The 26,173-nt window shown below is 40.5% G+C and overlaps 1 protein-coding gene across 1 annotated transcript in view; it reads left to right on the forward strand.

The window, feature by feature from the left end:
* Positions 1 to 339: 339 nt before the first annotated feature.
* LOC127580046 (myosin-10-like) overlaps positions 340 to 26,173 on the forward strand; it is a 123,619-nt gene continuing 97,785 nt past the window's right edge. Inside the window, 3 exon segments of the mRNA XM_052033192.1 lie at positions 340 to 670; positions 12,251 to 12,622; positions 19,666 to 19,822. Of these exon segments, the coding sequence (XP_051889152.1) occupies positions 12,278 to 12,622; positions 19,666 to 19,822 (502 nt within the window). The 5' untranslated portion in view covers positions 340 to 670; positions 12,251 to 12,277.

Genomic DNA, 26,173 nt, shown 5'->3' on the forward strand with positions numbered 1-26,173 from the left:
AATACAATTTTAGCAGAAAAGGGGGAAAGGCCAGTTATAAATTATTCTAATAACTTGCTCACGTGCATTCCTGCTATTACCAATCCAGCCATCTCCCATCACCGCAACCTAACCCAGAGACGGAAGTGTCCGGAAACGCTGCGGTTAATAAGAGAAAGATCCAATCTGAATTTGGGCAGTGCTTTAAATCTCCCTGGAGATAGGGTGATGAGCAGGCTGAACAGCCAATTGCAATTGTAGAACGGCAGTCAGCGGAAGCCCAAATGATTGACAAGCATATTGGGCCAATTCAAGTTGGGAAAAGTACCTTCTTTTATGAATGAGGCGCCAATCAGTGATGAGGAGGGTGGGAGTTGTACAATCAGCTTAGGTTGAGGTGGAGTTGCCGTTCGACCCTTTCATTTGGGAGTTTATACGTTAAAAGTGAGGGAAAACCGTGCTTCAGTGAGGTGAAAAAAAGAGTGTATTGTTTTGACGCTGTTGTTGCTCTGGGGAGGTTGTGAGAAACGATTTTTCTAATTTGTAGGGGCACTTTATTTTAAACGAAAGGTAAAATATTTTGAGTTGTGACTACATTGTGTCCTCCGCGGGATCGTTCGCAACTGAAACGTGTAACATTGTTACCGTTATCTGAGGAATTTTTGTCTTGGCTCAATCAGCCGTGGGTGAGGTAATTGAACTACTCTGCTAAACTGAATTGTTTCAAGCATAGTTTAGTTGTAAATGATTTATTTATTTAGATTGAAAATCTCGGAGCTACCTTTGTCACTTCATGCTTTCCGTTTTGGCATTCATTTGGTGTGTTTTTTTTCTGCATCTCACTTTTTTTTAACTCCAATTTATATTTTGCTTACCATGCATTCTTAAAAGTGTGAACTTGTAGAGATTTGTTGTATTCAAGGGGGGACTGCATGTCTGCGGGCAGAGAGACTACAGCAAGTGAAAAGTAAGCCACGTTCTGGAGTGGGAGCTGGTCAGAACTCGTGAAATACTCTTGCATGTGTCCACTCAGCCACAATGGGAGCATTATTTTTTTCATAACTGTCGAACTGTGGGTTTTGAAATCTTAGAAAATCGGTTCTGAAGGTACCAGCACTGTATGCTGGTCATTCTTATTTAAACTCCACCAACGAATACAACTGTAGGGCAACTCTCGCTAGAATTCTGAGTTTTTTTCCCAGGTCATTCAAATATAGGACTTTATGTGGGTCCTCTGGCATCTGCCATTTATCGCATTGGATAAAAACAGCTGTGACTTCGCATGTTTGTGTTCTGAGCATTTTGTACTCTTAATGATGCAGCTTGTTGTTCACCATTCTATTTATAGTACCTGCATAAGCCCGAGTGAAGAAACCATCGAAGTCGGGCAGCATCTGTGCAGAGAAAAATATTAATGTTATATTTTAAGGTTAATGATTCTTGATAAAATAAAATCGCCCAGAGACATTCTTTCCTTCCACAGCTGCCCGACCTGTGGTGTACTTCCAACATTTGGATTTGCAGAATTTTACTTTTGTCGAACATCTTTTTGAAAGAGAGCGCTTAAAAGGCAACTGTTGGGTGAAGTAATTTGCATTGAATCTTAATTTACTGAATGCAAGTCATTGTGTAGCTTGTCTCTCTTGCAGTCAATGAGATACTTCTGTTGTAGCAACCAGTTTTTTTCCCCATGCTTGTATTTTTTTTGCTGTAGGGGTTCTTTCATAACTCTAGCAGTGCATTATTTTAAATATTGAGCACCACAGTGAGATAGCAAGTGGCTATCACTGACGGATGGGAATATTTTATTTATAAGGGTTGTCTCAGATTTTTGTCAGAGTAGGAGCTATTTTTGTAATTGTGATAATGGTTTTTAAGGGAATTTGGGTATTGCTGGCAAGGCCAGTACTTCCTTTGGGAAGGTAGTGGTGAGCTGCTGCAGTACCTTCTAGTGAAGGCATTCCCATTGGTCTGGGTTTTAGATTGTGGAGAGAAAAAGTTGTATTTCCAAATTATAGTGGTGGGAGATGTGGGACCTGCATTCCCATTTGCCCTCGTCCTCTGTGGCATAGATCATGGGTTTGATGGCTGCTATCAGAGTAGCCCTTGAGTGATTTGCAGTGCACGTTGAGAATGGTACACTTCATTGTGTAAATGAAGGGAGTGAATATAATTGCCACCCTATTAACTGCCAATCGGGTAGACTCCCCTGAACCATATCAGGGTGCTTATGTAATTGGAGCTGCATCCATCCATGCAAGTGGCCAATATTTCATCACACTTCTGATGTCTGCTTCATAGATAACAAGGCTTTGCAGTCAGGAGATTTAGAGGAGGTACTTGCCAGCAGTACCCAGCTTACAACTTGAAGCCACAACATTTTTGTGGCTGGTATTGTTTAATTTCTGGCAAGTAGTGAGGCCATGATTTGACTGTGGCAGACTTTTATAGTTAATACTGGTAAACATCAAAGGTTACAAATTCTTGGAGATGGTTGTTGCTAACACTTGTCTGTTGCAAATGCTGTACATGCTTGAATGTCACATTGGTCTGACTGTGCATTCATAGCCTCCCATTTTTTAGCAGTCATCATATGGAATTGAACATCCCTCTTGCACCTCTGCCCCTTTTTGGCTTAAAGAAGGAAGAATATTAAAGCAGCTAAAAAGGTTGGAGCCAAGGTACTGGTGTGGGAATTGTGGGGTTGTAATTTGATCTCAAATTACATCTATTTTTCTTCATTGTATGTCTCCAGCTTTTGACGTGACTTCCCTCGTTTCCACTAACCAGTTTTACTAGGGCTCAGTGAAGTAGAGGGCATTGATACCTGTCTCTGGAATTCTGCACTTTGGCCCATGTTTGGATTAAGGTTGTTCTGAGGTCTACGTTCCTGACAAAACCCAAATGGGGCATCAATGAGCAGGTTATTGGTTAACGTCACTTGATAGCAGTGTCAACACCTTCCATGGCTTGAGGACAGGGTATACCTTGGGAATTTCCCACAGTGGCTAGATGACAGTGCTGTAACTAGAATAGCTTGTTGGAGATATGGCTAATTTTCAAGTATGAGCCTTTGGTTCGGTAAGGTTGTGTGGTCTGTAGCCTTTGCCGTATACAGTGCTGTTCCTTGATCTAACATGGAGCAAATTGAACTGGGTGAAGAATGGTATCGGCGGGGATCTTGGGAGGAAACTGGGATGGATTTGGTACTTTGTTTGGCTGAAGATTTGCAGTTGTCCCTAATGGTATTCATGCAGAGTTTTGTCACTGAGGATTCTGTTGTTGGACCTTTCTTCACAACCCCCCCCCCCCCCCCCCAAAAAAAAACTAGTTGTTTGTGTGCATTGTTAGCCATGGCCACAACAGCAGATCTTTAGTTGTAAGGATTCCTTAACTCTGTCTGTTACAGGAATGGAGTCCTAGGTGGCAGCAATGGCAGGTTGGTACCTAGTGTTACTCATGGCATCAAATTCCTCACTTCACTATACTAGGGTTTTATTTTCCATTTGCCATTTAGTTATGTGATTTCTTATGAGCGAGTTCAATTCTGCTGCTCACGATGGCTTGCACCATAAAACTCAACATCCATAAAATGCAGCAAGATGTCTGTTGCAAAGGGAGGTAGCCTTGATGTGGCAGTGTGCTTGCATACTGCACACTTAACTGCATGCCTTGAGGATTTGGTCATTGGACTGCAAGAATCTGCAGTTCCATTGACGGTATTGTGGAGTGTGGTCTTGGTTTTACTTGCATATTTAATTGAGTATTTGCACTTTTACTACTCAGTTTTATCCTTGATCTAAATTAAATGACATCATAAAGGTATTTGGAAAAGGGGATGATTCAGATATGTTGTGAAATTTTGGATACAAGGTCACTTCAAAAGTGGTTGAAGTGTCCTCAGATAAAATGTAACCCAGACTATGTATGAAAAGGAGTAATGCTGGTTACTGGGATCTTTATCAATTTTTTTTTTGCCTTTGGGCATGAAAGGAGAACTAAAACTTATAATTTGCTGCAGTCTTTTTCTTTTGGAAAAGAGGATAAAGCTGAATAACTACAGTCTTGCATCATGGACAAATTTATAAGAGACTTAAGAAGTTGTAATTCGGCATTTGGAGCAGAAAAGGACAGGCAGCGTGGACTTGAGGCTGTTGTATCTGACAAAGAGGGTTGATTAAAGGTAGAACTTCTGATGCAGTAGCATGAATCATTTCACAAAAGTCCCACATAGTTGTGAAAGAGGTGATGGGATCCAAGAGAGAGTGCCAAGTTATTTATATGGTGGGTGAAAGAATAAGTCAATAGGAATTTGGTGTCTGGTGGTCTGTGTGCTTTGTAGGGTCCAGTACCAGTCTCTTTTGTGCTGTAAATTATTTGAACTTTGACACTAAAATTGGCAATTTTTCCCCAAACTACTTAATGTGATTACTTTTGTGGAGTATATGGAGATGGATTTAACATGAATTGTGAGTTGCAGAATAAACCTGAGGTGTTAGATGGTGCAGTCCTCCCTCCCTCCCTGCCGATTCAATAGTGAAACACTTAAGGACGTTGGGTTTAAACTATCATTGTAGTTGGACAACACGTGTTTGTAATGGCTGAAAGTTCTAAGCTTGAATATCACTTTTTTTTAATCAAGCCTTTCCAACTGATTTGGAAAACAATGTCATCTCATCACCAAACCCCAGTGTTCATCCTCTGGGTTGGAGTTAAGCTCTGCAGTGTCATTTGGGTTGCTTTAATCTTGCAGGACAATGCCTGCCTAAGTGACAAAGTAAATAGAACTTGACTGGAATTTTAAGAGAATGAGCAAGAAAGTATTTCCAGGGTTGATTCAAGTATTAGGAAACTTAAAGCTACACAGGAGAAGGACAGCAAAAAGGTGTCAAAAGTAACTGGAAGGAAAATATGGGAGAGTGGGAGGTGAAAATACTACACCATTGACATTGGCAGTTACCTGTGTTTTTATGTATATTGTCTTGGGAATTTGACAAATACAAATTCTCAATAGTTTTAGTGAAACAAGGGAGGAGACTTTACACATTGACATTGAAGACAAAGGAGTTCTTGATGGACTGGAAGCTCACGAATGCATATTCAAAAGGGAGGATGTATCCAAACCAGGGTGCTATGGAACCCATACTGAAGGCAGAATAATTGAATTCTAAATGAACTGCTCTCTATAGGTCATATTAATGTTTCAAATTTTGCTCATGTAACTCGTACAGGACTTTGGCCTGGCTTTTCTCAGTGTACTGTAGGAACAAGTACCAGTTGAGTGTCATGGGCAAGTTATCCTTGGTAGTGAATTACTGCATTTCTACTGCTGAAGGCACTTTCAGGGTGTTAAAGCAGTTTGATAGCAACCAAGCAGTGAAGGGACGATGATATTTCCAAGTTGAATTGCTGTGCAGGTTGGAAGTGGTGGTGTTGCCACATGGCTGAAGCCCCTGGCTGCCTTGGTGATTGAGGTCATGGTTCGAAGGTGCTGTTAATGAATCCCTGGTGAGTGACTGCAGTGCACTTTGTAGATGATTTGCACTACAGGCACAATGTACTCTGGTTCTGGAGGGAATGAATGTTTAATCTGGTGGTCAGACTACCAGTTGAGCAGGCTGCATATGTTGTTGGAATTCTACCCATCTGCGCAAGTGGAAAGAATGCTATCACACTTTGGATTTGTTTTATTATTAGAAAGGGGTGACTTTTTCACAAGATTCTCGTAACATGTTCTTGTAGCCATTTGTATTAGCATAGCTAGTCCATTGGAAATTCTGGTTAGCAGTTGATAGTGACTTGGCGGTGGTAATGTCATTCCATGTCATTACATCTTGTTGAAGGTGTTTGTTATCCACCACTAATCTGCCTGAATGTTTTTGTCTGGCTGCATCCAGACATGGATCCTTCACTTTCTGAGAAATTGTGAATGGAGTTGGATGTTTTGTGGATATCATCACTTCTGACCTTGTGATGGAAGGGAAGTCATTAAAGTGGCTGAAGATGTTTGGGTTACTGCCCTGAAGAACTGCTCCTGAAATGATGTCCTGGAATGACTGATGGCCAATAACCAGTTTTTTTTTCTTTTGAGGTATGCTCCAACTACTGGAGTGTTTGTCCCCTTAATACATGCAAAATATTTGGAAAGAAATTGCAGGATTTGCTCCTTTACTAGGATCAGTAAGTATTGCAGCCCACATGGATGATCAGTAATTAACGAAAGGGAGGGAAACTGATTGTTATGGACAACTCTACTCCTGCATCAACTTGCTGCTGGAACGTATCCCATACCATGACATTCTGAGATGCTTTCTGGCAATTCTTCCTTATCTATTTTGCATAAGCTTCGAAGTGTCCACTAATTGGCACCAAGTTCTGTTTGCCTGACACCCTTGTGCCTGTTGACCTACTTTGGCTCTAATTTGAAAAGAGCACAACATTTCCAAAACCTCAGTGAGCTTGCCCTTTCCTACCTCTGTACTGCATTGCACCATTTCTGGACTCCTGTGTATCCCCGAAGTTAATCACTCCTCCATTGGCTGTTAAAGCCCTTGGATTCAGCTTTTTTATTTTGCACTTCTCCTCTTTTCAAAGTGTTCCTTGCACCTGACTTTGTTCAAACCTTTCATCACTTGTCTTGTGGACTCCTTTTGTTTTTGTGGCTAGGCATCAGTTTTCTTAATGGTTCTGAGAAGTGTCTGGGGACACTTGCTATGTTAAAGGCGTTAAATGGAAGGCTTGGAGATGTTTGATGAAGATGATCAGTCCGGGAGTGCCTGTCATTGTGTGAGTTACATAGACATTGGTTTGATCCCTTGCTCTGACAATGGATGTAATCAAGCTCATGCCACCACTTGAAACAGATGTTGCAATGAAGTCTTGTTTTCTCTGAATAGCAGCACATTTGGGGTAGGTTTGCCATTGTTCCTGACCAGCAAGAAAGTAAGGGGCATATTCTAACTTGAAATAACAAGCCCTTGGGAGCACAGTATTCCCACTGAAATCCTAAAACTCAGCAATGAAGAACTTCAGTCACATCCACAGTCTTGTTGCCCACATAATAGCAGAGGAGAGTATTCCAGGGGATCTCAGATACTGTAATTATCTTCAGAGGGTCCTCCCTGTTATCTCCCACAGGGAAAGCCATTGCTAGGGTCCTCCTCAACCACAACCTCCCAGTGCCTGAAGAGCTATTCCTCAAATCAGTGTGGATTCTATCTGTCGAGCAGCACATTAGGCATGATCTTCACTGTATGACAACTCCAATAAAAGTACGAGGCACAACACCAGATACTTTGTTCTCGCCAAAGCTTCTGCTCCATGAATTGTCTCCATCTTGTGTGTGCAGCATGAAGGTACGTATGCCATGATACTAACCAATATAACAAACATGTCAGTGAAGACCAGTGTCAAACAAGGCTGCATCATTACCCCAACTCTTGGTCTTTCTTGTGGCAATGTTATATTCCTGTCTTTGGAATGGAGCTGATCTTTAAACTAATGGGAAGCTGTTTAACCTACAGCAACTACACTCCTGAACCAAGGTTATCCAAATCAGTCAAACTGCAGTATGCAAATGACACTTGTTTGCAAAAGCTCAGATCAAACTTGAAGTAGTCTTTATTTTCATATGAGCCATAAGCAAGATAAAAATCCTCTATCAATCTGTCTGCATGCACCACACTGCCTCCTGACAATAAAAGTTTATGATGAGACTCTGGATGTGGACCACTTGCCACACCTTGAGTTCCACACCTTGAGTGCTACCTCATGGCAAAGTTGGATATCACCAAAGTTCTCCACTGCCTTCAATGTGCCAACAGACTTTTGGTTGATGGATGACCTCCCACAGAAATCATGGTCTACTGGACAGCAGCAGTCCCTATCTTTTTCATGCTACTGAGACCTGGATCACCTTCAGCAGGCATCTCAAGACATTGGAAATATACAGTGCAATGCTGTCTCTGTAAAATTTTCCAAGTTTATTGGAAGGATAAGCAAATCAATAGCTGTCCTCGCCTGGCCAATCTCCTTGTCATTTGAGGCCCTGGTTATCCTCAGTTGGCTTTAGGCAGGCCATGTTGTTCACATGCCCATCACTAGACTTCTGAAATGTACTTAATTCTGAGCTCCTTCATGGGAAGGAGATGATGACGCAGATAGAGAAAGATTAAATGATGTGCACCTTTGAGCAACATGCCAGCTGAGTCTTCAGAATCTCTGGCCTGTGATCACTCAGTTGAGGAGTCTCTCAGGATGGTATTGAGAACCTTGGCCATGCATTGGGAGCTTGTCATCCATGTGTGAGAGGTGTCCACTGCTCAAACCACCTTTTCTGCCCTATCTATGCAAGAGTCTGTGGTTCTCAAATTGGCCTCATTACTACCTCCAGAATGCACCCTTGATTGGTAGCTCCATAATGTGCTGCTTCTAATGCAGTGTGACTTCAGTAGATGTAGTCTTCTGTAATCTTTTATCAGGTATTTTGTTTTTGATTAAGTACTGACCAAGTCTGGAATGGTTTGTATTTCAGCTCAGTGACTTCATCAGGATATTTCGGGTTGTTAGTCTCTCATCCATTAACTCTCCTCCACAGAAGCTGCCTGACCTGAGTGTTTTGCAGTTTTTTTTTTGTTTTCAAAATTTTCACCATGAGTAGCTTTTGCTTTTCAGTTACTTAAGCAGCACATTTTCTGCAGTAACCTATACCAGAAAGAATGATGGGAGAAGCAATTTTGTTGGTAGTGTTCCCATCAGGTTATCCTACCACTTGTTAACCTTATTCAGAATTTTGGGAACACTATGGAAACTTGTTAATTGAGGATCACAGCAGTTTGGGATTCTTGCAGTTATCATCTGGGGGCAAGGGATGGGTTGGTGGAAGCTAGAGAAGGGAGGAAACTGATGGAAAACAGTACTTAATAGTACTTGCATCTTGATTACAACAGTCAAATTTGCAGATGGCACTCATCTGAGTAGACAACTCCTGTGAAGATGACTTGTAGGGATTGTGTTTTAATGTGCATGTGGCAAAATGATAAAATTGGAGTGTTTATTTCACTGCATGGAATTGAACTTGCAGAGATGGATGTTGAAAGAATTTGGTTGAACACCCTGTTGCTCAATGTCCCACTAGTGAGAAGTATTAAGCAAATTCAACAGGATGCCAAGGTATTTTGCCAGAACATTTTGCCAAAACATTTTGAATTAATATCTCAAAGTTGTGCAAGGCTCTGGCCAGATTATTACATTTTGATTTTTGTGTACATATGTATCCTTAATGTAAAAGGACAATTTATGTTCTGGGAGGAATGAATTTAAGTCTTTAATTTGTCTGTAAGTAACTGAAATTGGTGCAAATAATTGCTTTTGCTTGGGTAATTATTTGTATTTTTTAAAAAATGCACACGCATAGCAGAAGCTCATCAAAATGCCCTGCATCAGATATTACTTGACCTTGCAGATCCAACAACGTTTTAAGAGCCTGTCTTGATCCAAATCAAATTGTAATTTGAACTCCATGACCTAAGTGACGCATTCACTTTTTATAAATTGACATGAAAACGTTTTTTGTTAACCCAGTAATGTTGCTATGTAATTAGGATACAAATGTACAAAAAGACAGTTGGCTTTTAATAAAGACCTTGCCCAAATTTAATATAGGCATGGAGGTGAGAGCAAGATCAGGATTTCTTTTTAAAGCCTTTGATCAGATGTGGGCCAGCTTGTTGCTTTTGTGCCATTTCTTTGTTTGTATTCTGTTGCAATATTTAACTACTGTTTGTGCCTTCATTAAAAATTGTTCTAAAATTCTTTTCAGAATTCTAAAAAATATTTACTCATTTTGTTCAGTGAATACTGAACCCCAGTGTACTTTTGTAAGCTGACATTTTCCCTCTGGTTTCCATTCTGCTTTTGGCTGTAAAATTGATAACCAGCCAGTGTTTGAAATGTCTCCAATTATTAAATTTTAACAAAACTAAATATGACATGTAGATTTGTGACCCTCACAACTTCTGAAATGATGCCAAACTCTGGCTTAAGTCCAAGATTTTGAGTTGATTTGCGCAGAATGAGTCCATAATTTTATTGCACACTTTTTAAAGGGTTTTAGTCTGTTGACATCCATTATGAAAGCCATATCCACATATTATAGGTGTCGATAAAAAGCTTGGTGCATTGTTATACCTCCAAACCTGTAAGCAGCTGCACTACTTGCACTGAAGTGGTTGATTATAACCTGACGACAGTTTTTATTTTGACTTTTTTTTCCATTGCCAAACTGATATGGGAATTTCTAATTGCTGTCTTGGATAACAGTAGTTGGTTAGTGGCCCATCTTAATGTTTGGGAGAAACTTTGTGGGATAAGTCAAGTGAATGGAACTTGTGACTGAGATATTTGAGATGCCTTGTGTTCAAATGGGGATGTGTAAAACTGAAGCATAGGTATTTCATTAGGGGTCTACGTGAGTGGGATATTCTGGAGAATGCAAATGCTTTAAGTGAATTAAACCTGAAAGTGTTGGAAACATCTGTGGACAAAGTGTTTCAGATCAAAGGCTCTCTGTCAGAATTGGAGCAGAGAGAAAACGAGGTTGGTTCTGAAATAGAGGCTCTGACCTGCATCTTTTTTTACACTTGTATCATTATGTACATTAGGAAAAGACTAATGATCAGAAATGGGATCTGACAAATGATCAGAGATGGAATCAAATGATCAAGATTTATGATCTAAACTCATTCACTGTAACAGTGGCAGAAAACTAATTTTCATGTCATGACTGCAGTAAGATTGGTGTTTCTTCATTTTGTTTTAGTGGGGTTAGGGTGTTGATGAGGTTAACATTTACATGTGAAAGGGGTGATGGAACTGCTTAGAACTATTGGTTTGTTGGAAAATACCTTTTAATAAGTCTTTGAGGAGTTCCCAGTTTCTGCCACTTTTTTTTTGGATTCAGGGTCAATCCTAAATTTATTTTTATTTCATGATCAATCAAGTGTGACCTTGGAGAATTTGGAAGTGCTGGTGTTCCTGGTAGGTTTAGTAGTTGGATCTTGGGGTTAGAAGTTGAAGAAATCCCTCTTCAAAATACCTCAGGGAATGTGTAGATTTTGCACACTATAGCTGTGGTGGTGGAAGGAGTGAAAGTTGGAGCTGTGCTTGTCTATGATAGTGGAAAGTATTCTACCATGTCCAATCTGTTTTGTGAACAACAGGAGGCTTTAGGGAATTGGAAGTGAGACATGTGCTGCCTCTGACCTGCTGTGCCACTGTGTTTATGTGAAATGGACTAGTTGCATTTCAGGTTGATGACTTTTGTGAAGACGTTGATGTTGGATTTGCTGGTGGCAATGCTTTTGAGTGTCGGAGGTGACTAGACTCTGTTCCTGTTCGCTTCCTGGTACTTTTGGTATGCCTTTTTAACCTGCCACTTACTAGCATGGGTGCAGCAGTAGTTCATTATCAAGGGACTCTAAATGTGATGTTCAATACCATCTGTGAACATCACCTCCTAAGAGCAGTTTTAATTGATGTCATTTGTGACCGGCAAAACTATGACCTGACCCCTGGATTTTGGGATCAATTGCTATCTATAGATTGCTGATTCAGCTGTTTCACTTGTGCAATTTCTTCCATTAATTACAAAACATTTTGAAGATACTCACTCAAGATCAGGCAGCATTGGAAATTGTTCACATCTCCAGTTAATTGCCTTCTGTTGGGGGGGGGGGGGGGGGAGGAGGAGAAGTTTATTTTCATTTCAGATTTCCTGCATCTGTATTTACTTGCTTTTAGATTTCTGTATTGTGGTTCCACCAGGGTGATGCCTCCTCTTTGGGTATGTCTGATGCTTTCCCTGGCATGCTGTTCAATGTGCTTCTCTTTGAACCAGGACTCATCCCTTGTCTTCTGTTCAGTGAGGGATATGTTGGACCATGGCTAAAGGTAGTTGCTGTGGAATACAATGCTGCAGTACCTTGTGGATGCCAGATTTTGAACTGTTGAATTTTTGGATCTATTCCTTGTGGCCTAATGCTTCCAATATGCCACATGTCCTTGTATGAAAAATGGAAGTCACTCTTACCAATATGGCTATGGTGATGGATATATAGTAGATTTAGCAATAACCATGTAGAGTAAGATTTCCCTTGCATTGATTTTCTTCCTACTTCTTTTGGTTTGTGTACTCTCTTCCACCCAAGAATTTTTTTACACCATATAACTTTGTTAACAACATTTTCATGGATTCTCTTTTTTTTATATATAGGTGAAGTTTGGCTGCTCCTAAATTCCGATGGCGCAGCGGAGTCTCCAAGAAGACCCAGAGAGGTATCTCTTTGTGGATAGGGCACTGGTTTACAACCCTGCTACTCAAGCTGACTGGACTGCCAAAAAACTTGTGTGGGTGCCATCAGAACGTCATGGTTTTGAGGCTGCAAGCATTCAAGGGGAGCGAGGCGATGAGGTCGTGGTAGAGCTAATGGAGAATGGCAAGAAGGCTCTGGTCAACAAGGATGACATTCAGAAAATGAATCCACCCAAGTTCTCAAAGGTGGAAGACATGGCTGAGCTAACCTGCTTGAACGAAGCATCAGTCTTGCATAATTTGAAGGATCGATATTACTCTGGTTTGATTTATGTAAGTTTCAAGCATGTAAACAATTTTTTCAAATTTTAGTCTTTGTAGAAAGTGACTTGATGTACCTTAGCTGAGGTTGCTCAAGCTGGAAGAGGCTATGTGAGATGTAGTGCATTTGCTGTCTTTTTTTAAAAAAGTCCTGTTGGGTGGGGGAAGAGGAATTGACAAATCTATTCAAATTACAGAAAGTTCTTCCCTTTGAGGGAACTGGAAATTCTTGTCTTGCTGCTACAAAACTTATCCAAGTTCAATCATTGCCTCGAATATTGCCAGCTCTTCCCTTTGCCTTGTACCCCTTCCTCTTGAGAAGTGATAAATAATGAAGTGTCATGCCTATCAGTTAAGTTATTGTTTAGTTATTAAATGATAAAACATGGGTATTGTGTATTTTTTGACTGAGTTGTTTGCCTGTTAACTTCCTATTATATTGACTTGATTGGCTATCCTGCATCCCAGTGTCTGTTTAATTCAAGATTTTCAATCATGATACTAGTTATACCACTTGCATTATACAACCTTTTTAAGAGGTTTTAAGCATGCTTGCCATTCTCCTTGCGTCAGATCACTGGCGTTGCTTTTCATCTGCTACTTGTTAGCTCTGTTGGACAGTGATCCAGTGCTGGAAAGCTGAGAGTTTCCATCTCCTGATCTCAAGTCTGTCCCAATTAAATGCAAATATGCATCTTCATTGGTTGTAGAGTCCACTGATTTTTATTTTTGAGATGCACAGTATTTCCCATAACTTAACACCTGATACAGAATTGTCACTCTCTCAGAATAAAGTTGGGTGAAGGGAAGTTACTTTAACATGCAATGGATTTGGTATTGTGATGTTGGGTTAAGCACATTGTTAGAGCAGAGTTCTTGATTTGAAAGTATGTGATGCTGCCCAAGAAGCAGACCTGTTCCACCAACTACCAATGGCATTTCCCCTCATCTTGGCAATAAATATCCAACAGATACGATGCAAGTTCCAGCCACCCTTTAAGCATATGAATGTTTTAATAATCCATTTGGGAAATGATCACTTTTAAATGTCACTTAAGTTCTTCCTTATTGTCTACAGGTTAGCCTGGTATGCCGGAAACAATTTAAACTATTGTTTTCTTGAATGTTAATTTCTGAACATTATATGATTGTTGCAAGTTAACAGCTGTGAAAGACCGCAAGCAGACAAGTTCCATTTCTTCGTGTCCAAGATGTATTGTTCCATTCATTGTAGCATTTGATGAAATGCCTTGATTGGATTTTTGTTTTGTTCTGTTGTGATGCATCCACATGTCCTAGAAAATTAACAACGAGCTAATATGTATTGGGGGCATTACTCTGGGTTCACTTAAGATTTCTGCATGAACAGTTTCTTCAGAATGAGAATTTTGAAGGTTGCAGAAATTGCCAAGTATCATCTGTTGAATGCAGATGCTGGTAGGGTGGCAGACGAGAACAGGGCAACTGTATCCAACAGGAAGGTGTTGAGAGCAGAGGTGAGGGAAATTGTATTTTGGGTTTCAAGTATCTGCAGGTTTATTTTTAATTCTTTAAAATCCCATTTAGGATTTTTTTTAGATTATTTGTAGGTGGAGAATTGTAGGTTTGGCATTTTTAACCTTGTATAAATTAAGTTTAGACCATCTGTATTTTTAGGGGAATTTTGGGTGGGTTGAATTTATTTTTTGGCGCCATAACTGACTTGTGTAAAAGGAATAAGAAGGTTAATGACCCTTCCCCATTGCCAGCCTCCGTAGCTTTGAGGCCTTGTTCAGTAACTTTGACGTACCTAATCAATATGACTAGTAGAATAGCTATAAGATAATTCAGTTTTACAACTTAAGGATATGACAGATTATTCTGTCTGGGTTGTTAATTTATTGACTATAGTTGAAAGTCTGCCAGGACTTGGAACGAGTTCTGTTGTACTTGGTTTCTCAGTATTATGTAAGCACTTTTTGAAGGCCCACTGAACTTTGTAAAAACATTCTGAATAAATGCCTGGAAATATTATCTAGCTGCTCAATGAATATTCTATTATCCAACAATTTTCTCCTTTTCCCATAACTCTCCCCTATTTTGTACAAAGGAACTTGTGTTGAGGGTCTGTTTGTCCCAATGGGTGTGGTTCACAAGCACTTGCAATTTGATTTGATGTAAAATATCAAGAATCTGGTCATCAGAGCCAAGGGTTGTTGCTCTCATTTACTGTGCAGGACTGTTGAGGTTTTAGTGCAGCTTGGTAACTGCATCTGATGATCCTTGATATTTTTGGACAGTGCCATCAGTTGTTAATGTGCTCAATCTTTCTTCCACCCCTGGGGATATTTGGGGGGGGTGGGGAGGGGAGGAGAAGGAGAAGTGTTGTCTTTTTTTATATAAGGAATAAATATTACTAATACTAAATTGTCTGCATGTTCTCTTTCTTAAATGGGTGAAGTCAGATGAGTTGCTGTTGCCTTGTTCAAATTCAAATGATGGGCAGAACTAAGGGCAGGGTGTGAACTTTTTTGCATGTTGTGTTGCATTCTTTCCTTCAGATTAAGTACAAATATGTGATGGTTATTAATCCAATAAAGAATTTGGATGAAACTTGTTAACATTTGAATAAATCTGGTATTCTCAATCATGTGACATTATTGATCCATTGAAGGAAATGGAGGGATATTTTAGGGTCAGGTGAAGTAAATCTGGAGGATGATTCTCTGGAACTTGCCTTTGCAAGATGTATTGGGATGAAGTCAGGTTTTAGTGAAACTAAACATTTTAAACTGCATATGGTCTTTTCAAAGTATTCCATTATCACTCTTACTCCCATAATGTCAGATCTACACTGTCTGCCCTACAGATTGAGGGCATACTATTGCAATGTCCATTACTGAATTTGTGGGTGGGTCGTCCTCCTGAACTGCAGCCAACCCCAATGTCACAAGTAGGAAAGGTAAATATAAACACAGCATCTGCTTTGTAATCTTAAAGTGGGGACAGTAGCTAAGGAGGTATCTTGGGCTGTAACAGCCCAGTTATTAATACCACAAGCCCAACAGTAATTGACCTCTTCTGCAACTCCCAAGATAATTGACATCAAAACTAGACAGCATGTTTTTGTAGTTACTCTCATGCCATGAAGCACAAGAACTGAATATTTCATCTCACAAGCTGAACATGTAAATTGTGTTTGTGTCCATGCAGTCAAATTCAAATTGTTCAATCAAAAATGGGCTATAACAATGGTGCTGCCTCTAATGTAGGTCAGTTTAAATATAAGCTAGCTTTGCATTCCTCTGAAGATGAATGTGTTGTTCATTACCATGACTGATTTAGCTGTATAAACATTCCTTAAAAATGAGGCTTGTAACCATAACCATGGCCAGGCTGAGCCTTAATTTAACAAAACAGCAATCAAACAAAACAAACTTAAGTGCAAAAACATTTCTAAGTGATTGTAACCACACCTTTCCTCCAATACACTAGAGTCTGGTTGCTTTGTAGTACAAGGCTGAAAAATGGAAAATTGGTTTTATTTTTGATCTATGGGCCAGTTTTGGGTTTGGGATTTAAGTGTCTGAGTTTAATTTCTAGGTCCCAAAGTTAATTGCCTCTTCGTTGGTGGTTTTGGCCCATTTTTGGGGGAGAAACACCTTTTTGGCTATACTCTGCAACAATGAGCTAGAGAATTCTACTAACATTTGTTTATCAGTTTTAAATTTGACTTGTGACAGCTTGAGGCATTCTTTTATATTTGGGCTTCCTTATTTCTCAGATTGTGCTGTGATCCAGTGGGGAACCTATCTGGACCTGATGCAAGGGGCTTATTAAAACAAGTGTTTCAATTTTGGGTGGGGAAATGCAGAACTAACTTCCCAAAATTTTGATTTCACACTTGATGTATTCTGTGGTCATGATTGCTCCTTCATTTTTTCATGAAGGGGTAGGGTACAGCTGACAGTGGAGGAAAGAGAAAGTGATTCCCTTTCAGGGATCGACCCAAATAAAGCCCCTAATTTCTTGGAGCAAAATTCTGCTTGAGAATTGACAATTAACTAACCACCTAAATGCAATGAAAGGTCATTTTGCATGATGTAGACAGCAATTTGGTTCCACGTTTGTGTTGGAGCACAAACTGCTATTCTATGCCAGTGAATTTGATCATACATGTACAATATTACAAATGTTGTGAAGCATCATTAATAAACAAATTTATGTTTAAATCAATTTAATTGGAGAGCGAAGGATCAACTTGGTTGGGTCCCAGGAACTAAGATACTTGGAGTGACCAAGCAGCAACTTAAAAGCTTTCAATAAAGATCTTTTATTGAAGCAGTACTGCCTCGTGGTTTTAAAATGACTGCCAGTATTTTCAGAATTTTGGGTGATCAGGCATTCATTTTTACTCTGCAGCTTAAAGTTTAAGATGTGCAACAGCAGATTTTAAATACTTTTAAGTACCATTGCCATATAAACTAACTTAACCATGCTTGATGCAGATGTGCTTTTCCCACTAAATTCCGGAAGGGTTGCTCCCAATTTCCTTTCAACTGCTCAGCAAAATAAATGTGAAATATCTTTCTGTTAATGCACACAAGTGCTGGAGCAAATCTGGCATGGGCTCTAATCCTGAACAAATGTGACATTATAATCCAATGTCTCCCTTCTGACCCACATTGTTGACATGAAAATGAGCCACTCAGTAATGAGCTTTCTATATTTATTTTACCTGACAAACAGGCCAAGGGTTCAAACCTTTCTGCCAATGCTGAGATTCATGCACCTCAGATCTACATGATAATTACAAACTTTCCTGCAGTTGGTAACTTGTGCTCCCAAGCTGCCTGGATCCTCAATGTTCTGGGCAATGTAATATCACTTTGTGGGGTTGGGGAAGAGTATAATCTCTGTCTATGATGCAACTGACCAAACTTGAGAGACAAAATGTTTGAGTTTAATTTCTACGCTCCAGACTCTATTACCTTTGTCACTAGTATTTTTGGCCTGTTTGATAAAACCCTTTTCAGCTATACTCTGCAACTATGAACCAGAGTTCCAATAATTCTGTTTATCATTTTAAAATTTGTTTTGAACAGCCAAGGCATTTATATTCAGGGTCCCTTGCTGGCTTGGTCATATCCACCCTGTCAAAAACTGCTTAAACACTAAAATATTCAAGAAAACTTGCACACACTTTTAAAACCTTTTGGTTACAATTTAGATTTTGTTTTTAAATGGAGTTGATATTTGCTCGCTCACACAGATTCCTCTCCCATTCAAGTAAATGGAATTGCTGCTCCTGTGCCAGGTTTTACCTGGTATAGATCCAGTGGGCAAATTTCCCCAGTGTAAATGCTAGACAGCAGCTTCCAACTTTGCTCTTGGTGATTGGCTTCCAATGCAGTCCTCTCAGAAAAAACACCAGGAAGTACATTCATGACTGAGTTTAGACTTTCTGGAATTAAGGGAATGAGAATTATGGGGTCTGTCTGTAAAATGAACTTGAAGCCCAGGATCTACCATGATATTTAATGGTGGAGCAGATCTAGGCGGCCTTGTGGCCTACCCCTTTACGAAGAGCAGCCAGCAAATTTACACCAGAATTCCTATCTTTACGGTGATCCCCTGAGGGTGAAAAACCAGCCATTATCATGGAACTGCCAACGTTTCTCCCCTTTTTTTCCCACCCCCTTAAATCTGGTCCTATGATTGAGAAACTCATGTTATTTCCATTATTACTCAATGAAAGAGGGCAGTCTTTGTATTCCAAGTGATGAGAATAAGGGGAGGAAAACAAATGTGACCTTGCCTTTCAATTGCTGAAGCAATTCGCTGACTACTGACTTCAAAGGAAACACACCATGAAGACTAATTGACCTGTGCAACGTGGGTTTTGCTTTCTGGTTTGCAGTTGAACACTATCTGAATAGATTCTTGATATACAGCAGCAGTGATGTCATCAATCTGGCTGAGGAGCCTTTTGCATTGAATTCTCACTATGCAATGCAGAGCTATAAAGTGCTAATTTTATTTCTTGAACAGTATTATAATTGAGCATGGATTTAAGGAAGAAGCCAAAATGCCAAACATCAGTGTTAATGTTGAGTGATATTCCAGTCAGGAAGATTATTCAGTAGTAGTAACATATTAGTACTGTTACAGCTTGCTCAACCAAGCTTAACTTTTGATTTTTATGACAGCAATATTAATTTAAAATTTGAAGATTGCTTCAAATTGCTAAAGCATACACCTACTGAGGAGCAGTGCAACAGTAGCAAGTTCTAGATTTCCAGATTTAACTACATGTCAGGAGATGCCAGGAGTTACTGTCAGTTTTACAGAGTAATGATGGCAAGTGTTGATAGTTTTCCTATCATTGCAGCTTCCAAACTATTTGAGTTCCAGTAGTGGATTTACAGAAGTTTTCTACAAAGATGAATTTGGCTTGTGATGCTTCTGGCTGATTATCAGCCAAATCAGATACTGTTTATTTCTTAAAATAGCAGAATAGGTAGGAAGATTTGAACCGTTTCTAAAACTATTAGAAAAGAGACTTATCAGGATAAGAACCACCAAGTCACATATTCTTATGGAAAATAAAATCAAAATCACAAGCTGGCAGCATAGAATTTATTGTCCCAGTTAGCTGGTAGTTACTGTAAAGTAGTATAGAGTTAATCCCAGTTTCATCTTGTGTTCAGTCCCAAGTTCGTAGTGGCAAAGGGTTGGTCGTTTAGAAATTCTGATGGTTACTTACAAAATGGATAATTATGCAGAACTGAATGTTTGGATTTTGGAATTTCAGAATAGTTTTACATGAGTCCCAAAACTTGCAATGCTGATTAAGTGAGATGCTGAACAACAATATTCTTGCCTTCTAAGCATGACCTTTGATAGGGGAGTGTGGGGATATGAAGACTAGTAGTTTAAAATGTGTTTTTTTTCAGTTTTTTTAAAAAATTATGTTTGTGATTCTTGGTGTTGGACTGATATCTTTTGATCTTAGTTATATACCACTATTTAAAATGCTATTTTTCTTAATGATTTCTGTTGTTTTCCTCGTTTAGACATACTCTGGACTGTTCTGTGTGGTGATAAATCCATACAAAAATCTCCCCATTTATGCGGAACAAATTATTGACATGTACAGGGGGAAAAAGCGACACGAGATGCCACCACACATCTATGCCATTTCTGAAAGTGCCTACAGAAGCATGTTGCAAGGTAAGATGCAAATCTGGATTGTCTGGGAATGGAATAAGTAATGTAAAATTCCTTATGCTCATTTGTATTGTTGCGTTTGTTGAATTTGTAATGGTTTTCAAAAGGATGCAATGGAAGGAGAGTTTGGGTTAGAGATGTCATGAATTTTTCCCAAACCCTTGGGCCATGCATCTAACCTGACTGATATTGTGTGGTGCTTCCTGTGGTGTGACCCTGCAGGGCTTACTACTTTATTTGTTCACATGAGTGGCCATTTATTGTCCATCACTAATTGCCCTGATCTGAGGTGGCAAGCTACAAGCTTTAAGAGTCGGCTGCATTGGTGGATCTGGAGTCGTACAGGACTAAATGGTAAGGAGGCCAGAAATCCTTCCCTGAAGGACACTTGGTGAATTGAATTTGTGCATACCAATGCAGAGCCCAGCTTTAATTCCATATTTATTTAATTTTATATTCCTCTGCCAGTAGTGGAATTTAACTAGTGGACTGGACTAATGAATCTGGTTGCTCGTCCAGTAACAAACAAGATGCTGGAGGAACTCAAGTGGGTCAGGCAGCATCTGTGGAGGGAAATGGACAGTTGATGTTTTGGGTCAAGATCCTTCATCTGGACTGAAAGATAGAGGGGAAATGGCTAGTACAAAGAGGTGAGGGCAAGGGGTGGAATGAGAGCTGGCAAGTGTTGAGTGGATTCAGGTGAGGAAAGGTGACGGGCAGCCGGAGTGAGGAGTGGAAATTGTGACGGGTGGGCGCGGGGATGATAGGTGGAGGCAACAAAGGGCTGCAGGTGGCATCTGACAGGAAAGGAAGGTGGAGCATGGAATTGACTAAGGGAGGTGGGCAGATGGGAATAGTAGGGGTAGTGGACCCAATGGGGAGAGTGTGTGGGTGATGGTGGAGAGGGGAAAAGAAATGGTGTGGTTGGGGGACTGGTATGGGTGTAAGAGAAACTGGGTAGATCAGAGGGAAGAAAGAAAAGGGATGGAGGGTGACACAAGAAATTCTGCAGATGCTGGAATCTGGAGCAATACACACAAAGTGCTGGAGGAACTCAGCGGGTCAGGCAGCGTCCATGGAGGGAAATAAACAGTCGACGTTTCGGGCCGAGACCCTTCATCAGGACAGGAAAGGAAGAGGGCAGAAATCAGAGTAAGGAAGTGGGGGGAGGGGGAGGGGGAGGAGCACACGCAGACAGGTGATAGGCGAGCCCAGGTGAGAGGGGGAAGGGTGGGGGAAGGGGGAAGATGTAATAAGCTGAGAGATGATAAATAGAAGAGGCAAAAGTCTGAAGGAGGAGGAATCCGGTCAGTGAGGGCAGTGGACCATGGAATAAAGGATGGAGGAGGGGAGGAGAGGAGATGGGCAGGTCATCAAGTTGGGGTAAGGGAGCTACAGGAATAAGGGAAGACAAAGGAGTGGTGGGGGGAGGGGGGAGGAAAAGGTGGGGTTACCGGAAGTTAGAAAAATTGATGTTGAGGGCATCGGGTTGGAGATTCCCAAGGCAGAATGAGGTGTTGTTCCTCCAACCTGCGCCTGGCCTCAATGTGGCAGCAGAGGAGGCCATGGATGGACATGTCAGTATGGGAGTGGGATGTGGAATTGAAGTGGGTGGCCACTGGGAGGTCATGGCTGTTGCAGCAGACAGAGCAAAGGGTGAGCAGTTTATCTGAAATTGGAGAATTCAATGTTCTTAGTCCAGTAACTGTTTTAAAAAAAACAAAGAAGAAAATTCCAAGTTTATGCTACATTTGCAGCAGAGGAGGATGAATTGGGGAAAATTCCTACAGTTCTTCAGGAAGAGATGACATATCTATGAGCACCACTTGTAGTCCAGAAACTAAGCTGATGGTGTGGGTTGGAAAGGGAGAAGAATGAATCACTGGATTAAGATATTTTCACAAAAGGTCTGACCTCTTCTGCAGGAAAAGCTTTCATCCATTCTTGTAGGTGGGACATTAAAGCCAAATGAGCTACTGTGCTTGTGTTGGAGTGAGTGTGGTATCAAGTGAGTTTGGGGTTAATCCTTCCAAACTTAAATCTTGGCTCATGGTAGGACCTTTTGAATTGCACATCCACTCCAGGGCCTTGCAGGTTTTCTAGGCTGGTACTGCTGTCCTGTACTGAGAGACCCCTATTATTGCTAGAGATGACTGGGGTAGGCCATGTAGCTCCTCTACTCTGGTCTACCATTAAGGTCATGGCTGATTGCCATGTCTGATCCCAGTTTTATTGGTGTCCAAAAATTTATTGCTCTTGTCCTTGAATACACTCCGACATCCACAACCTTTTTGAGATGGAGAATTCCAAATATTTACAGACTTGTGCAAAAAAATCACTATTTTGGTCTAAATACTCCGCATTGGTATGGAGTTGCCTTCCTTTGTATGTGTTTAGTAAGTCGGCAATCCAGATTCTGGTTTTGGAGGAAGGAGAGTGGATGGAATTGTGGATTATGAAAGAATATGGGCAGATACTAGTAAATAGTGATGTATAGATCAGTATTTGTCTAATAGGCTTAAGTTTTATAGCAGAATGTGAATTTACTTGACTCTATACTTCCTAGTTAATGAATACACTCAGATGCAGGAGGTATAGCTTGTCTTCCAATCGGCTGAATCTAGCTTGGTGGTCCTGCTATAACTCACTTGGAAAAGGCCAACTCACATAAGTGAACTTGAACAGTTGGCTTGGGAATGGTGTCGTGCCAGCCATGACACCATCAGGTACTTGGCAGCACACTCCACTCAGAATTTCAGCAAACTTTTTTTCCCCCTTATTGGTTTGCTCACTTTGACCTGAGTGGATGTGATGCAGTTATAAAGGTGAATAACTGAAATGCACATTGAGAATGAAAGTTGATGATGATAAACTGCAGTGCTTAAAATGGCACAAGAATTGGTGCATGTAAGTGTTTTTGAACATCAGATGTTCATAACTGCTGTTACAATACATGTTGGGCCAGCTTGGAAATGAACCAAATTTTTGACTGTTAATGTAAGCCTAAATCGCTACATAATGGTTGTTTTGTTTAGAGGTTATATCATAGTGAAAGCCAACATGGTTACTGAGTTTTTTTGTTTCCATATCTTTCAAGATTGAGTAGAGATATGCCAGGTGGTCTAGTCAGTTGCATGGGCATGAGTTAAGCAAAATGGACTTTAAACAGCTGCTTAGTGATTGCATTGTTATGGTTTCACTACAAGAGACTAAATGTTAGCTTTAGACTAATCCTTTGTGTGCAGCTGGATGAATTTTGTGATCGTTTTTATTGGTAAGCAGCTGTGTTAGTCTATCTGGGTAAGAGGAGTTGTAGTTGCCGTGCAGTTAAATTACAACTGAGCTAGTGATCAGGGTTCTAGACCTCTGGTTCCCAAATATTGAGCACAATTTCATCTAATTGGTAATTTATGCAAGTTTGGATAATATGATTAAATAACCTTGGGTCAGTTCTTTGAGCAGATGTACAGGTTTACATAGTTTCTTCAGTGGCATTTTTTTTCCACTGGAATATGATCCTTGAATTGCTGAGAGTTGTTCCTGCAACCTTCACATCCTTGTTCATTCTGTGTTCAAATAGTTACAAATGGACTGTACTCCAGTCACGTATCCTTTCTGACATCAGGGTTAGGGGAGGGGTGTGATAGATGGACATTAGGATATAATTTTAGTTTGTCCCATTTTGGTACATTTATATAGGTATTGGTAGTAAAAGTACATTTTGCTTTGTGTAGAACTGTCTGGTTGAAGTGCCGACTGGTCCCACAGATAATGAGTGTAAGATCCCAAATGTATAATCACAGATCATATGAAGCAAGGGAAGTCAAGGACAGCATAAAAACAAGAGAGGGCATACAATATTGCAAAAATTAGTGGAAGCTAGAGGGTTGGAAGCTTCTAAAAACCAATAGAAGGCAACTAAAAAAGCATTAAGGGGAGAAAAGATGAAATATAAAGACAAGCTGGTCAATAATATAAAAGTTTTTTTTCAGATATATAAATAGTAAAAGAGGCAAGAGTGGATATCAGGCTGCTGGAAAATGACGCTGCAGAGAGGTAGTAATGGGGAAGAAAGAAATGGCAGATAAACTGAGTAAATATTTTGCATCAGTCTTCACTGTGGAAGACACCAGCAACGTGCCATAAATCCATAAGAGTTGAGGCAGAAGTGAGTGTAGTCGTTATTACTAAGGAGAAGGTGCTTGGCAAGCTGAAGGGTCTGGAGGTAGACAAGTCACTTGGACCAGATGGACTACATCCCAGGCTTCTGAAAGAGGTAGCTGAAGAGATTGTGGAGGCATTAGTAGTGATCTTTCAAAAATCAGTAGATTCAGGAATGGTTCCAGAGGACTGGAAAATCACAAATGTCACTCCACTCTTAAAGACGGGAGGGAGACAAAAGACCGGAAATTATCAGCCAGTTAGCCTGATTTCAGTGGTTGGTAAGATGTTAGAGTCCATTATTAAGGATGAAGTTTCGGGGTACATGGAAGCACATGATAAAGTAGGCTGAAGTCAGGATGGTTTCCTTAAGGGGAGATCTTGCCTGACAAATCTGTTGGAATTCTTTGAGGAAGTAACAGGCAGGATAGACAAAGGAGAGTCACTGGATGTTGTTTACTTGGATTATCAGAAGGCCTTTGACAAGGTGCTGCACAAGAGGCTGATAAACAAGATAGGAGCCCATGGTATTACAGGAAAGGTACCAGCATGGATAGAAGATTGGCTGACTGGCAGAAGGCAAAGAGTGGGAATAAAAGGGGCCTTTTCTGGTTGGCTGCCAGTGACTAGTGGTGTTCCGCAGGGGTCGGTGTTGGGTCCACTACTTTTCACGTTATATGTTAATGGTCTGGATGATGGAATTGATGGCTTTATGGCCAAGTTTGTGGATGATACAAAGATAGTCGGGGGGCAGGTAGTGTTGAGGAAGCAGGGAGTCTGCAGAAGGACTTGAACAGGTTGGGAGAATGGGCAAAGAAGTGGCAGATGGAATACAGCCTAGGGAAGTGTACGGTCATACACTTTGGTAGAAGGAATAAAGGCGTAGACTATTTTCTAAATGTGGAGCGAATTCAGAAATGGGAGGTGCAAAGGGACTTGGGAGTCCTAGTGCAGGATTCCCTACAGGTTAACTTGCAGGTTGAGTCGGTAGTAAGGAAGGCAAATGCGATGTTAGCATTCATTTCGAGAGACTAGAATATAAAAGCAAGGATGTAATGCTGAGGCTTTATAAGGCGTTGGTCAGACCACATTTGGAGTATTGTGAGCAGTTTTGGGCCCCATATCTAAGGAAGGATGTGCTGGCATTGGAGAGGGTCCAAAGGAGGTTTACCAGAATGATCCTGGGAATGAAAGGGTTAACGTATGAGGAGCATTTGATGGCTCTGGGCCTGTACTCTTTGGAGTTTAGAAGGACGAGGGGGGGATCTCATTGAAACCTACCGAATATTGAAAGGCCTGGATAGAGTGGATGTGAAAAGGATGTTTCCAGTAGTTGGAGAGTCTTGGACCAGAGGGCACAGCCTCAGAATAGAAGGATGTCCATTTAGAACAGAGATGTGGAGGAGTTTCTTTAGCCAGAGGGTGGTGAATCTGGAATTCATTGCCACAGAGAGCTGTGGAAGCTAAGTCATTGGATATCTTGAAAGCTGAGGTTGATAGCTGCTTGATTGGTAAGGGTGTTAAAGGTTACGGGGAGAAGGCAGGAAAATGGGGTTGAGAGGGAAAAGTACATCAACCATGATCGAGTGATGGAGTAGACTCGAGTCTGTTGGTGGCGCTCCATGGACTAAGTCATAATTTGGTTTTGGTCCAGGCACTTTTCAATCTATTATTTACCACCCTTTAATAAGTCTTTTACAATACTGGCATAAGTTTAATCTTGATTTTTAACTGTGAAAATGACCAGCAGATCTAAAGCCTCTGCTAATGGTAAAGGTAGTGGAGAACAACCTACTTTGGAAGCTATTTCTAATCTGGACAGAAAGTTTGATCGGAGCTTTGCCGAATTGAAGTCTATTTTAAAAGACTTTGAAGGAAAGCAAAATACTCTTATCCAAGAGAATGCCAAACGAAGGCAATTAATTGCTGATGGAGTAGACTCGATGAGCCGAATGGCCTAATTCTGCTCCCATGTCTTATGGTCTAATGGAACTATTTTTTGTTCGACAAAACTCCCACTTATTTCATGATTAATTATGTAACTGCATTGAATCCCATGTAATTACCAGATTGAGTTTAAGCACAACCATGCTTGATGCTCTGTTGCTTCAGCAGAATAAGTATAGGAAAAGAATAGCCAGCTACAATATGTGTGAAGAGAACAATCCAGTTCAGTAGATGCAAACAGGAAAG

The sequence above is a fragment of the Pristis pectinata genome, chromosome 18, assembly GCF_009764475.1.
Source record: "Pristis pectinata isolate sPriPec2 chromosome 18, sPriPec2.1.pri, whole genome shotgun sequence".
NCBI lineage: Eukaryota > Metazoa > Chordata > Chondrichthyes > Rhinopristiformes > Pristidae > Pristis > Pristis pectinata.